Source organism: Coregonus lavaretus (assembly GCF_964263955.1).
Source record: "Coregonus lavaretus genome assembly, chromosome: 9".
NCBI lineage: Eukaryota > Metazoa > Chordata > Actinopteri > Salmoniformes > Salmonidae > Coregonus > Coregonus lavaretus.
In genome coordinates, this window is record NC_139996.1 from 5,275,645 (window position 1) to 5,287,953 (window position 12,309).

Here is a 12,309-nt window from a genome sequence, read left to right on the forward strand (position 1 = left end):
GGCCTACCGTAATATGACCGTCGCGTCGAAGCGGTATGAACTGTTGCAACCGGGAGCAGGCAGCAGCACATTTGAAGTACCAAGTAAGATTCGAGTTATCCCTGTTCTGCTGCAGATGCGCTGTCACTACTTTCGGAATCCTGCGCCGTTTGAGTTGATGAAATACATGTTTTGGAATCATCATAGCTTGTATATTTTTGTTTCTTTGTCCAACACGTTTTTCTCGTAGCCCAGGCTAGTGCGTGCCTGTCGCATCTTTTCCTAAATACCATTATAATGGATAGGTTTCATTCTTCCATGCGCAAAAGGCTGTACAGCTTGCCGCAAAACATTGGCCAAAAAGGCTCTGTGTCTGTGATGGTTGACGACGGAGGAGAATACGGTGGTGGCGACAAGGACACCAAGAAGAAAAGTACCGGTATAAGGCTGAAGTCTCTCCCTCCTCCTGGACCTTCATCCCCCACCAGCAGCTGGAAGAGCAACGGGGACCGGGACCCCAAGAGCGGAACCGCCGGAGACTTGGAAACGGACGTTGCCATCAAGAACAACTTGAATGGGGACTGTCGTCTGGTCAGAGGTAGCCTTTCCTCCATCACTGGACGACACACTCTTGGGTCAGATCTAGCTGAGCAGCAGAGGCTGATCTCCGAGGCAGACGCCGGTGCTAACGAGGAGAGTTACCCCGGAGGAGAGACTGGTCTGGGGGGCGAGCAGGGAGCGCAGGGTGCCGGTGGTCGCGGTGCTGGCGCACATCGCCGATCGTCCGTCTTCGATCAGTCCACTTTCATCAAGTTAGAAGGAACCGAACCGATCATGCCAGACGAAGCAGAGCAGTTGTACCGGGTGGGCTTCATGCACCGGCAGTTCGGGGCGATGCTTCAACCGGGAGTCAACAAGTTCTCTCTGAGAATGTTGGGGAGCGAGAGGGCGGTGGAGCACGAGAGAGAACGCGTCAAGTCTGCAGGATTCTGGATCATTCACCCATACAGTGATTTTAGGTAATTATCGTTCAGAGGATCTTTATCAGTCATTAATTAAGTACTGAATAGTTTGATTGAAACCAGACAAGTGTCTGGTTAGACAAGTTATAGGCCTCTCATAGTTGTCATACCCTCTCCAACTAATTGTTATGATAATAGCCTAGCATAGTTAACAGCTCACCACGTGTAAACGCAGCTTTCCAGTAACAATTTGAAGACAAGTTTGTGTGGTCATCCTTGGTGTTATCTTAGTGTTGCACAGGGTACAGTGTCCAAAGCTAGGCTGTTTGAGATGGTGTCAGCTGATGAAACCAGTATGAGTCAAGACTCTTTCTGGTTTTCAATTGAACTCAATGCACCTATTGGGTCTTGTCTAAAGTAAAGGTCAAACATAGATGCCAGTCCAATTTAAATGCAGTTTTTAGATTTGACTACTGGCATGCATATTCATTTTGCAGTTCCAGGCATATTCATAGCCGACTAATACTGCTGGCACTGATGTTTTAGGCTCAGGGTTTTCTGGCTCAATAAGGATATTGTCATTTGGCCACAAATTGTGAAGGCCTGTATGTATGTGCGGAGAGAGATCCTGTCCCACAACTGTTTTATTTCATACCTACAACACAGAAACAAGTGTGTTCGTTCCATCAGTCCATCTTTTCATCACCACACCACATAAAATTGTTTTCGTATCATTCTAACCTTGTTCTCTCTCTCTGCTCTCACATCAGGACATGTCCACTGTCCTGACCTGTTGTCTTATCCTCCTATCCTGATGTGTCAGTGTTTTTTTCCCCCCCACTCATCTGAATTACACTTTTTTTTTTTTCATTTAGTGAGGCCATGGGATTACAGAGAGAGAGAGAGTGCAGCAGGCCGGCCGCTATGAGCTAGGTCGGGGCTTTTTGAAATGGGGTAATCAAAATAGGGTAACATGACCATTCAAGATATTAGAAGCACACATCAGGCGGGATTATGACAACACAATTAGTCTAATGGGAGGGTGTTTGGAGGGGGAGGACAGGGGAAGGTAGGGGGAGAGAGGAGGAGGGGGGACAGGGGAAGGTAGGGGGAGAGAGGAGGAGTGGAGGGGGGACAGGGGAAGGTAGGGGGAGAGAGGAGGAGTGGAGGGGGGACAGGGGAAGGTAGGGGGAGAGAGGAGGAGTGGAGGGGGGACAGGGGAAGGTAGGGGGAGAGAGGAGGAGTGGAGGGGGGGACAGGGGAAGGTAGGGGGAGAGAGGAGGAGTGGAGGGGAGGACAGGGGAAGGTAGGGGGAGAGAGGAGGAGTGGAGGACAGGGGAAGGTAGGGGGAGAGAGGAGGAGTGGAGGGGAGGACAGGGGAAGGTAGGGGGAGAGAGGAGGAGTGGAGGGGAGGACAGGGGAAGGTAGGGGGAGAGAGGAGGAGTGGAGGGGAGGACAGGGGAAGGTAGGGGGAGAGAGGAGGAGTGGAGGGGAGGACAGGGGAAGGTAGGGGGAGAGAGGAGGAGTGGAGGGGGGACAGGGGAAGGTAGGGGAGAGAGGAGGAGTGGAGGGGAGGACAGGGGAAGGTAGGGGGAGAGAGGAGGAGTGGAGGGGGGACAGGGGAAGGTAGGGGGAGAGAGGAGGAGTGGAGGGGGGACAGGGGAAGGTAGGGGGAGAGAGGAGGAGTGGAGGGGAGGACAGGGGAAGGTAGGGGGAGAGAGGAGGAGTGGAGGGGGGACAGGGGAAGGTAGGGGGAGAGAGGAGGAGTGGAGGGGGGGACAGGGGAAGGTAGGGGGAGAGAGGAGGAGGGTGGACGGGGGGAGGTAGGGGGAGAGAGGAGGAGTGGAGGGGGGACAGGGGAAGGTAGGGGGAGAGAGGAGGAGTGGAGGGGAGGACAGGGGAAGGTAGGGGGAGAGAGGAGGAGTGGAGGGGAGGACAGGGGAAGGTAGGGGGAGAGAGGAGGAGTGGAGGGGGGACAGGGGAAGGTAGGGGGAGAGAGGAGGAGTGGAGGGGAGGACAGGGGAAGGTAGGGGGAGAGAGGAGGAGTGGGGGGGGGGGACAGGGGAAGGTAGGGGGAGAGAGGAGGAGTGGAGGGGGGACAGGGGAAGGTAGGGGGAGAGAGGAGGAGTGGAGGGGAGGACAGGGGAAGGTAGGGGGAGAGAGGAGGAGTGGAGGACAGGGGAAGGTTGGGGGAGAGAGGAGGAGTGGAGGGGAGAACAGGGGAAGGTTACCAATGCTTTCTCAGGATGGAAGAGGAGTTAGTAACAGTGGTGATGAAGCTACATGTATCTGAGCAGAAGTTGTGTCTGTAACTAACTGTGACGATAATCTAAAAGAACCTTTTGAAATACTGATATTGGGAACTCTCATATGTTTAATGTTATGAGGGATGTGCGTCTTTCCCTTTCAAGATGGTTCGATACGTATCTAGATACATGGGCTCCGATACGACACAGGAACGATACGTTTTAGTTTGAAACGAACCTGTTGCGATTCGGTTCAATGCGATACAATTCGATGCATAAACATTTATTTTCCATTTTTCTACCATTAAAATCTGGTGCTGATGGAGCTCCTGACCTGGTCCTCTCTGAGCTGGTCCTCTCTGACCTGGTCCTCTCTGACCTGGTCCTCTCTGACCTGGTCCTCTCTGACCTGGTCCTCTCTGAGCTGGTCCTCTCTGACCTGGTCCTCTCTGACCTGGTCCTCTCTGAGCTGGTCCTCTCTGACCTGGTCCTCTCTGACCTGGTCCTCTCTGAGCTGGTCCTCTCTGACCTGGTCCTCTCTGACCTGGTCCTCTCTGAGCTGGTCCTCTCTGACCTGGTCCTCTCTGACCTGGTCCTCTCTGAGCTGGTCCTCTCTGACCTGGTCCTCTCTGACCTGGTCCTCTCTGACCTGGTCCTCTCTGAGCTGGTCCTCTCTGACCTGGTCCTCTCTGACCTGGTCCTCTCTGACCTGGTCCTCTCTGACCTGCTCCTCTCTGACCTGGATCAGTCGGAGCTGACTTCTGTGTGTGTGTGTATGTATGTGTGTGTATGTGAGTGTGTGTGTGCGTGCGTGTGTGTGTGTGTGTAAATTATGTATGACTCTAATCGGTCTCTAGTTATGACGAACAGTAGCCTATATCTTATAACTAGGTCATTTTGATCCAAGATGGCGAAGTAGTGCAGTCCTGTTTCTGTCGTGTGTCTGTAAATAGCCTGTAAATACCCAGTTTTTTTTTGTTGTATTTTTCGTACATATTTCCCTATCAGACTTTTCATCCTTCTACAAAATATACTTTCCTGCAACCCGCCTCACTCAATGTGGAACGGATTCTATTATTGACTTACCTTTTATCTAGAATCTAGAATCTCCAGTTGAAACTAGCTAGCCAGCTAACTAGCTACTTGCTATTAGCCACAGCTAGCGGTGCTAGCGGTGTTTCACCCAGAACATTGGATTTTTTTCCGCGGGATTAATTTTAATCACTGGACATTGTTCACCGGATATTCGGCCAGTCTGCACAGCGTGTTATCGACCCAGAACATAAAGGATTCACTGGACCTTTAACTCCGGATTCATCGCTACCAGCTGGCTACAACAAAACGGACGCTGTGGTCTGGCTAATCAACCTGAGCTAGGCCCATCTCCCGGCTATCTACCTCTCTATCAACCGGACGGGACCACCTAGTATTGCCCCGCCGATCCTACACGACTGGTCTGCCGACGAAATCGTCTGATGTGGTTACGACGTAACCACGAAGATTCCATCCATCTGCTAGCCCTGGCCCGTTAGCACACGCTTACTCACTAAACTGAACTAGCTACTGAACTAGCTACTTGCTATTAGCCACAGCTAGCGGTGTTTTACCCAGAACATTAGATTTTTTTTCCGCGGGATTAATTTTAATCACTGGACATTGATCACCGGATATTCGGCCAGTCAGCACTGCGCGTTATTGACCCAGAACATATCAGTTTTTCCGCCGGCATCACTGAATCACTGGACCTTTAACTCCGGATTCATCGCTACCAGCTGGCTACAACAAAACGGACGTAGCACACGCTAGCCGTGGCCTCTTACTCACTAGCGCTTCACCACCGGACCTTACGATAACTCAGCTATACAGCTGATATCTGCTGGACTGTTCCTTTTTACGGTACTACATCCTGTTTATGTTTAGCCTCAGCCCAAACATGGTTAGTTTATTGTTGTTTCGGTTATTTCTAATTGTACTATATCACTGTAGACCCCCCAGCCTAGCTAAACCTGCCTTGGTTAGCTCCTTTGTCCCTCCACCCATACATTCAGAGACCGACTCAATTGATGCCTCTAGAGATACTATCTCTTTCAGTGTCACCCAACGCTTAGGTTTACCTCCACTTTACTCATATCCTTCCATATCCTTGTCTGTTCATAATGCCCTGAATCTTTTCTATAACACCCGGAAATCTGCCCCCTTTATTCTTTGTACCCAACGCACTAGAAGACCAGTTCTTAAAGCCTTTAGCCGTATCCTTATTCTAGTCCTCCTCTGTTCCTCTGGTGATGTAGAGGCTAACCCAGGCCCTGTAGCCCCCAGTATCACTCCTACTCCCCAGGAGCTATCATTTGTTGACTTCTGTAATCGCAAAAGTCTTGGTTTCTTGCACATAAATATCAGAAGTCTACTTCCTAAGTTTGAGTTATTCACTGCGTTAGCACACTCTGCCAACCCTGATGTTCTAGCAGTGTCTGAATCCTGGCTCAGGAAGGCCACCAAAAATTCTGAAATTTCCATCCCCAACTATAACATTTTCCGTCTAGATAGAACTGCCAAAGGGGGTGGAGTTGCAATCTACTGTAGAGATAGCCTGCAGAGCTCTATCATACTATCCAGGTCTGTGCCCAAACAGTTTGAGCTTCTACTTCTAAAAATCCACCTTTCCAGAAATAAGTCTCTCACTGTTGCCGCTTGCTACAGACCCCCCTCAGCCCCCAGCTGTGCCCTGGACACCATATGTGAATTGATTGCCCCCCATTTATCCTCTGAGTTTGTACTGCTTGGTGACCTAAATTGGGACATGCTTAATACCCCAGCCATCCTACAATCCAAGCTAGATGCCCTCAACCTCACGCAAATTATCAACGAACCTACCAGGTACAACCCTAAATCCTTAAACATGGGTACCCTCATAGATATCATCCTGACTAATATACCCTCTAAATACACCTCAGCTGTCTTCAACCAGGATCTCAGCGATCACTGCCTTATTGCCTGCGTCCGTAACGGGTCCGCGGTCAAACGACCACCCCTCATCACTGTCAAACGCTCCCTAAAACACTTTAGCGAGGAGGCCTTCCTAATTGACCTGGCCCAGGTATCCTGGATGGATATAGATCTCATTCCGTCAGTAGAGGATGCCTGGTTGTTCCTTAAAAGTAATTTCCTCTCAATCTTAAATAAACATGCCCCATTCAAAAAATACAGAACTAAGAACCGATATAGCCCCTGGTTCTCCTCAGACTTGACTGCCCTTGACCAGCACAAAAACATCCTGTGGCGTACAGCATTAGCATCAAATAGCCCCCGCGATATGCAACTTTTCAGGGAAGTTAGGAACCAATATACACAAGCAGTCAGGAAAGCAAAGGCTAACTTTTTCAAACAGAAATTTGCATCCTGTAGCACTAACTCCAAAAAGTTTTGGGACACTGTAAAGTCCATGGAGAATAAGAGCACTTCCTCCCAGCTGCCCACTGCACTGAGGCTAGGAAACACTATCACCACCGATAAATCTACAATAATCGAGAATTTCAACAAGCATTTTGCTACAGCTGGCCATGCTTTCCATCTGGCTACCACTAACCCGGCCACCAACTCTGCACCCTCTGCTGCAATTTGCCCATGCCCCCCCCGCTTCTCCTTCACACAAATTCAGACAGCTGATGTTTTGAAAGCGCTGCAAAATCTGGACCCCTACAAATCAGCTGGGCTAGACAATCTGGACCCTTTCTTCCTAAAACTAGCCGCCAAAATTGTCGCAACCCCTATTACTAGTCTGTTCAACCTCTCTTTCATAACGTCTGAGATCCCCAGAGATTGGAAAGCTGCCGCGGTCATCCCCCTCTTCAAAGGGGGTGACACTCTAGATCCAAACTGCTACAGACCCATATCCATCCTGCCCTGCCTTTCGAAAGTATTCGAAAGCCAAGTTAACAAACAGATCATCGACCATTTCGAATACCACCGTACCTTCTCCGCTATGCAATCCGGTTTCCGAGCTGGTCACGGGTGCACTTCAGCCACGCTCAAGGTCCTAAACGATATTATAACCGCGATTGATAATAGACAGTACTGTGCAGCCGTCTTCATCGACCTGGCCAAGGCTTTCGACTCTGTCAACCACCGCATTCTTATTGGCAGACTAAATAGCCTTGGTTTCTCAAATGACTGCCTCGCCTGGTTCACCAACTACTTCTCAGATAGAGTTCAGTGTGTCAAATCGGAGGGCCTGTTGTCTGGACCTATGGCAGTCTCTATGGGGGTGCCACAGGGTTCAATTCTTGGGCCGACACTTTTCTCCGTGTATATCAATGATGTCGCTCTTGCTGCTGGTGACTCTCAGATCCACCTCTACGCAGACGACACCATTTTGTATACATCTGGCCCTTCATTGGACACTGTGTTAACAAACCTCCAAACGAGCTTCAATGCCATACAACAATCCTTCAGTAGCCTTCAACTGCTCTTAAACACTAGTAAAACTAAATGCATGCTTTTCAATCGAACGCTGCTAGCACCCGCCCACCCGACTAGAATCACCACTCTCGACGGGTCTGACCTAGAGTATGTGGACAACTACAAATATCTAGGTGTCTGGTTAGACTGTAAACTCAACTTCCAGACTCACATAAAGAATCTCCAATCCAAAGTTAAATCTAGAATCGGCTTCCTATTTCGCAACAAAGCCTCCTTCACTCATGCTGCCAAACATGCCCTCGTAAAATTGACTATCCTACCGATCCTTGACTTCGGCGATGTCATTTACAAAATAGCCTCCAACACTCTACTCAGCAAATTGGATGTAGTCTATCACAGTGCCATCCGTTTTGTCTCCAAAGCCCCATACACTACCCACCACTGTGACCTGTACGCTCTTGTTGGCTGGTCCTCACTACATGTTCGTCGTCAAACCCACTGGCTCCAGGCCATCTATAAATCACTGCTAGGCAAATCCCCGCCTTATCTTAGCTCATTGGTCACCATAGCAGCACCCACCCGCAGTCTGCGCTCCAGCAGGTATATCTCACTGGTCATTCCCAAAGCCAACACCTCCTTTGGCCGCCATTCCTTCCAGTTCTCTGCTGCCAATGACTGGAACGAATTGCAAAAATCTCTGAAGCTGGAGACTCTTATCTCCCCCAATAACTTTAAGCATCAGTTGTCAGAGCACCTTACCGATCACTGCACCTGTACACAGCCCATCTGAAATTAGCCCACCCAACTACCTCATCCCTATATTGTTATTTAATTTGCTCTTTTTGCACCCCAGTATCTCTATTTGCACATAATCTCTTGCACATCTAGCATTCCAGTGTTAATACTATTGTAATTATTCTGCACTATAGCCTATTTATTGCCTTACCTCCATAACTTGCTACATTTGCACACACTGTATATATATTTTCTGTTGTATTTCTGACTTTATGTTTTTTTTACCCCATATGTAACTCTGTGTTGTTTTTATTGCACTACTTTGCTTTATCTTGGCCAGGTCGCAGTTGTAAATGAGAACCTGTTCTCAACTGGCTTACCTGGTTAAATAAAGGTGAAATAAAAAAATTTAAAAAATATTGGCAGCATTGGCCATATCCCCGGCCAGTGCACGCATATTCACTGTCTTTATCATTTGGATCAGTACCTCTGGAATTTTTTTTAGGGGGGGGGGGGGGGGGGAATAATTTCCTCGTCCAGGCTAGATGGACGTCATATTGTACAATTTGTGTCTCGCCTTCATGGCTTCATTGTTGCATTCAAGACAAGGTTGTTTTTACTGATCTGTTTGTCAGCAGAGTAGGCTACTAATTTGTGTTGTATTAAAAAAATATGTTGCTTATGTCTCCTGTCATATAAAGTGAAGAAGAATTGCATGAAATGTGTTTGTAAAAGGCAAAGAAAGGAGAAGCAACGATCTGATTAATCCCACTCTATGTCACTACCCGCTCAGGCATGCATTGTTCACAACTGTTTGTTTTGCTAACCAACAGTGTATTCGGAAAGTATTCAGACCCCTTGACTTTTTTCCACATTTTGTTATGTTACAGACTTATTCTAAAATGGATTAAATACACACAATACCTCATAATGACAAAGCAAAAACAGATTTGTAGAATTTGTATAAAAATGTATTACAAATAAAAAAACTGAAATATCACATTTACATAAGTATTCAGACCCTTTACTCAGTACTTTGTTGAAGCACCTTTGGCAGCGATTACAGCCTCGAGTCTTTACATTTACATTTTAGTCATTTAGCAGACACTCTTATCCTGTGCGACTTACAGTTTAGTGAGTGCATACATTTTTAATACTGTCTTCTTGGGTATGACGCTATAAGCTTGGCACACCTGTATTTGGGGAGTTTCTCCCATTCTTCTCTGCAGATCCTCTCAAGCTCTGTCAGGTTGGATGGGGAGCGTCGCTGCACAGCTATTTTCAGGTCTCTCCAGAGATATTAGATTGGGTTCAAGTCCGGGCTCTGGCTGGGCCACTCAAGGACATTCAGTCTTGTCCCGAAGCCGCTCCTGCGTTGTCTTGGCTGTGTGCTTAGGGTCATTGTCCTGTTGGAAGGTGAACCTTCGCCCCAGTTGAGGTCCTGAGCGCCCTGGAGCAGGTTTTCATCAAGGATCTCTCTGTACTTTGCTCCGTTCATCTTTCCCTCGATCCTGACTAGTCTCCCAGTCCCTGCCGCTGAAAAACATCCCCACAGCATGATTCTGCCACCACCATGCTTCACCGTAGGGATGCTGCCAGGTTTCCTCTAGACGTGACGCTTGGCATTCAGGCCAAAGAGTTCAATCTTGGTTTCATCAGCCCAAAGAATCTTGTTTCTCATGGTCTGAGTGTCCTTTAAGTGCCTTTTGGCAAACTCCAGGCGGGCTGTCATGTGCCTTTTACTGAGGAGTGGCTTCCCTCTGGCCAGTCTACCGTAAAGGCCTGATTGGTGGAGTGCTGCAGAGATGGTTGTCCTTCTGGAAGGTTCTCCCATCTCCACAGAGGAACTCTAGAGCTCCGTCAGAGTGACCATCGGGTTCTTGGTCACCTCCCTGACCAAGGCGCTTCTCCCCCGGTTGCTCAGTTTGGCCAGGCAGCCAGCTCTAGGAATGGTCTTGGTGGTTCCAAACTTCTTCTATTTAAGAATGATGGAGGCCACTGTGTTCTTGGGGACCTTCAATGCTGCAGAACTTTTTTGGTACCCTTCCCTAGATCTGTGCCTTAACACAATCCTGTCTCGGAGCTCTACGGAGCTCTACGGACAATTCCTTCAACCTCATGGCTTGGTTCTTGCTCTGGCATGCTCTGGCATGCACTGTCACCTGGGACCTTAAATAGACAGGTGTGTGTCTTTCCAAATCATGTCCAATCAATTGAATTTACCACAATTGAATTTACCACAGGTGGACTCCAATCAAGTTGTAGAAACATCTCAAGGATGATCAATGGAAGCAGGATGCACCTGAGCTCAATATCGAGTCTCATAGCAAAGGGTCTGAAATATTTATGTAAATAAGGTATTTATGTTTTTAATTTGAAAATACATTTGAAGCAGCTTCCCCAAAGATGAAACTCACGCACAGCCTATGGATGTCTGCATTTGAAGTCGGCCTTGTTGTGACTTGATAGCATGTAATATGCATATATGTCACATTGCACTGTTCCTTTCCACAAGTAAATGAGTCCATTTATGAGTCCATTTATGAGTCCATTTATGAGTCCATTTATGAGTCCATTTATGATGAGGGTGAGAAGTGGTTGACACTGTATATGCCGTTCCACAGGCCTTTAAACCTGATATATGCGGTGATATTTATATAATGGCTAATGGGTAATTTTTGTTTTGTTTTGCTGTTCTCCGAATATCATTTTAGATTTGTTTAATTGCGTAGAAATGCAGTAAATGAGCTTTCAAAAAATTAGTTGGAGGGGTTGATCCATTTTTTGTTAGGACAAATCAAGTCTGACATTTAAAGTGGAAATTACACATTTTACACGCCTTTTTTAATAAAAAAAAATAAAATAAAAATTTTTAAACCTCGAAAACACTGCAAATTTGCATTTCCTGCCGTGCAGGTAATTTTTCCTCCAACAACAGGTGATCAAATTAAGATTACCATCACTTTATTGGTCAATTGCACACAATGTCCGTGAGATAAATTAAGATCCTACATCTGTACAAAGAGAAGCATAGAATGAATGGCACCTTCTGTAACATGACTCAATAGATACCCCAAGCTTCCTTTCTACAGATCTGTAGACACTACTAGGCAATTCAAGTGAATGCATGATGATGTGTGAGCTTAGATCCCCTCTCTCTCTCTCTCTCCTCTCTCTCTCTCTCTCTCTCTCTCTCTCTCTCTCTCTCTCTCTCTCTCTCTCTCTCTCCCCCCTCCTCTCTCTCTCTCCCTCTCCCTCTCTCCCTCTCTCTCTCTCTCTCTCTCTCTCTCTCTCTCTCTCTCCCTCTTTCTCTCTCTCTCTCTCTCTCTCTCCTCTCTCTCTCTCTCTCTCTCTCTCTCTCTCTCTCTCTTCTCTATCTCTCTCTCTCTCTCTCTCTCTCTCTCTCTCTCTCTCTCTCTCTCTCCCCTCTCTCTCTCTCTCTCTCTCTCTCTCCCTCTCTCTCTCTCTCTCTCTCTCTCCTCCCCTCTCTCTCTCTCTCTCTCTCTCTCTCTCTCTCTCTCTCTCTCTCTCTCTCTCTCTCTCTCTCTCTCTCTCTCTCTCTCTCTCTCTGTTCTATCCGCTAGTAGAGAACAGAACAGATAAGTATCCAGTCCAGTTATGATCCCTCGTTCAGCTGTCTGTCCTTTTCCGCCATTTTAAGCCACTTTGTTTTCACTTTGCCCGGAACTCTCCTCTCGGGCCTCTCCTGTGCTCTCCGACCTCTCTCCACCCGACCCAAATAACAATCCACCCCGGGACCAAAAAGAGAGAAAGAAAAGCTTACAATGCTTCCATTCTGCCTGTTTGCCCTGTTTGCTGACAGTGTCAGATAAAGAAGGAGAATGCCCACTAGACTCGAGCATGTGCTAGCAACACCAGGGTTGTGGTTCAATTCACATGTGGGCCACATAATACTGAATACCGTATGTCAGTGTTGACAGTTCTGTAAGTTGCTTTGATAAAGGTGT

At 47.7% G+C, this 12,309-nt stretch overlaps 1 protein-coding gene across 1 annotated transcript in view; it reads left to right on the plus strand.

The window, feature by feature from the left end:
* Positions 1-276: 276 nt before the first annotated feature.
* The window catches only part of LOC311134835 (potassium/sodium hyperpolarization-activated cyclic nucleotide-gated channel 4-like), a gene marked incomplete at both ends in the record, with an annotated part of 41,941 nt that continues 29,908 nt past the window's right edge, over positions 277-12,309 (plus strand). The window contains 3 exons of the mRNA XM_084168614.1: positions 277-998; positions 1,233-1,294; positions 3,514-3,934. Of these exons, the coding sequence (XP_084024740.1) occupies positions 277-998; positions 1,233-1,294; positions 3,514-3,934 (1,205 nt within the window). The remainder of the gene's footprint in view (positions 999-1,232; positions 1,295-3,513; positions 3,935-12,309) is intronic.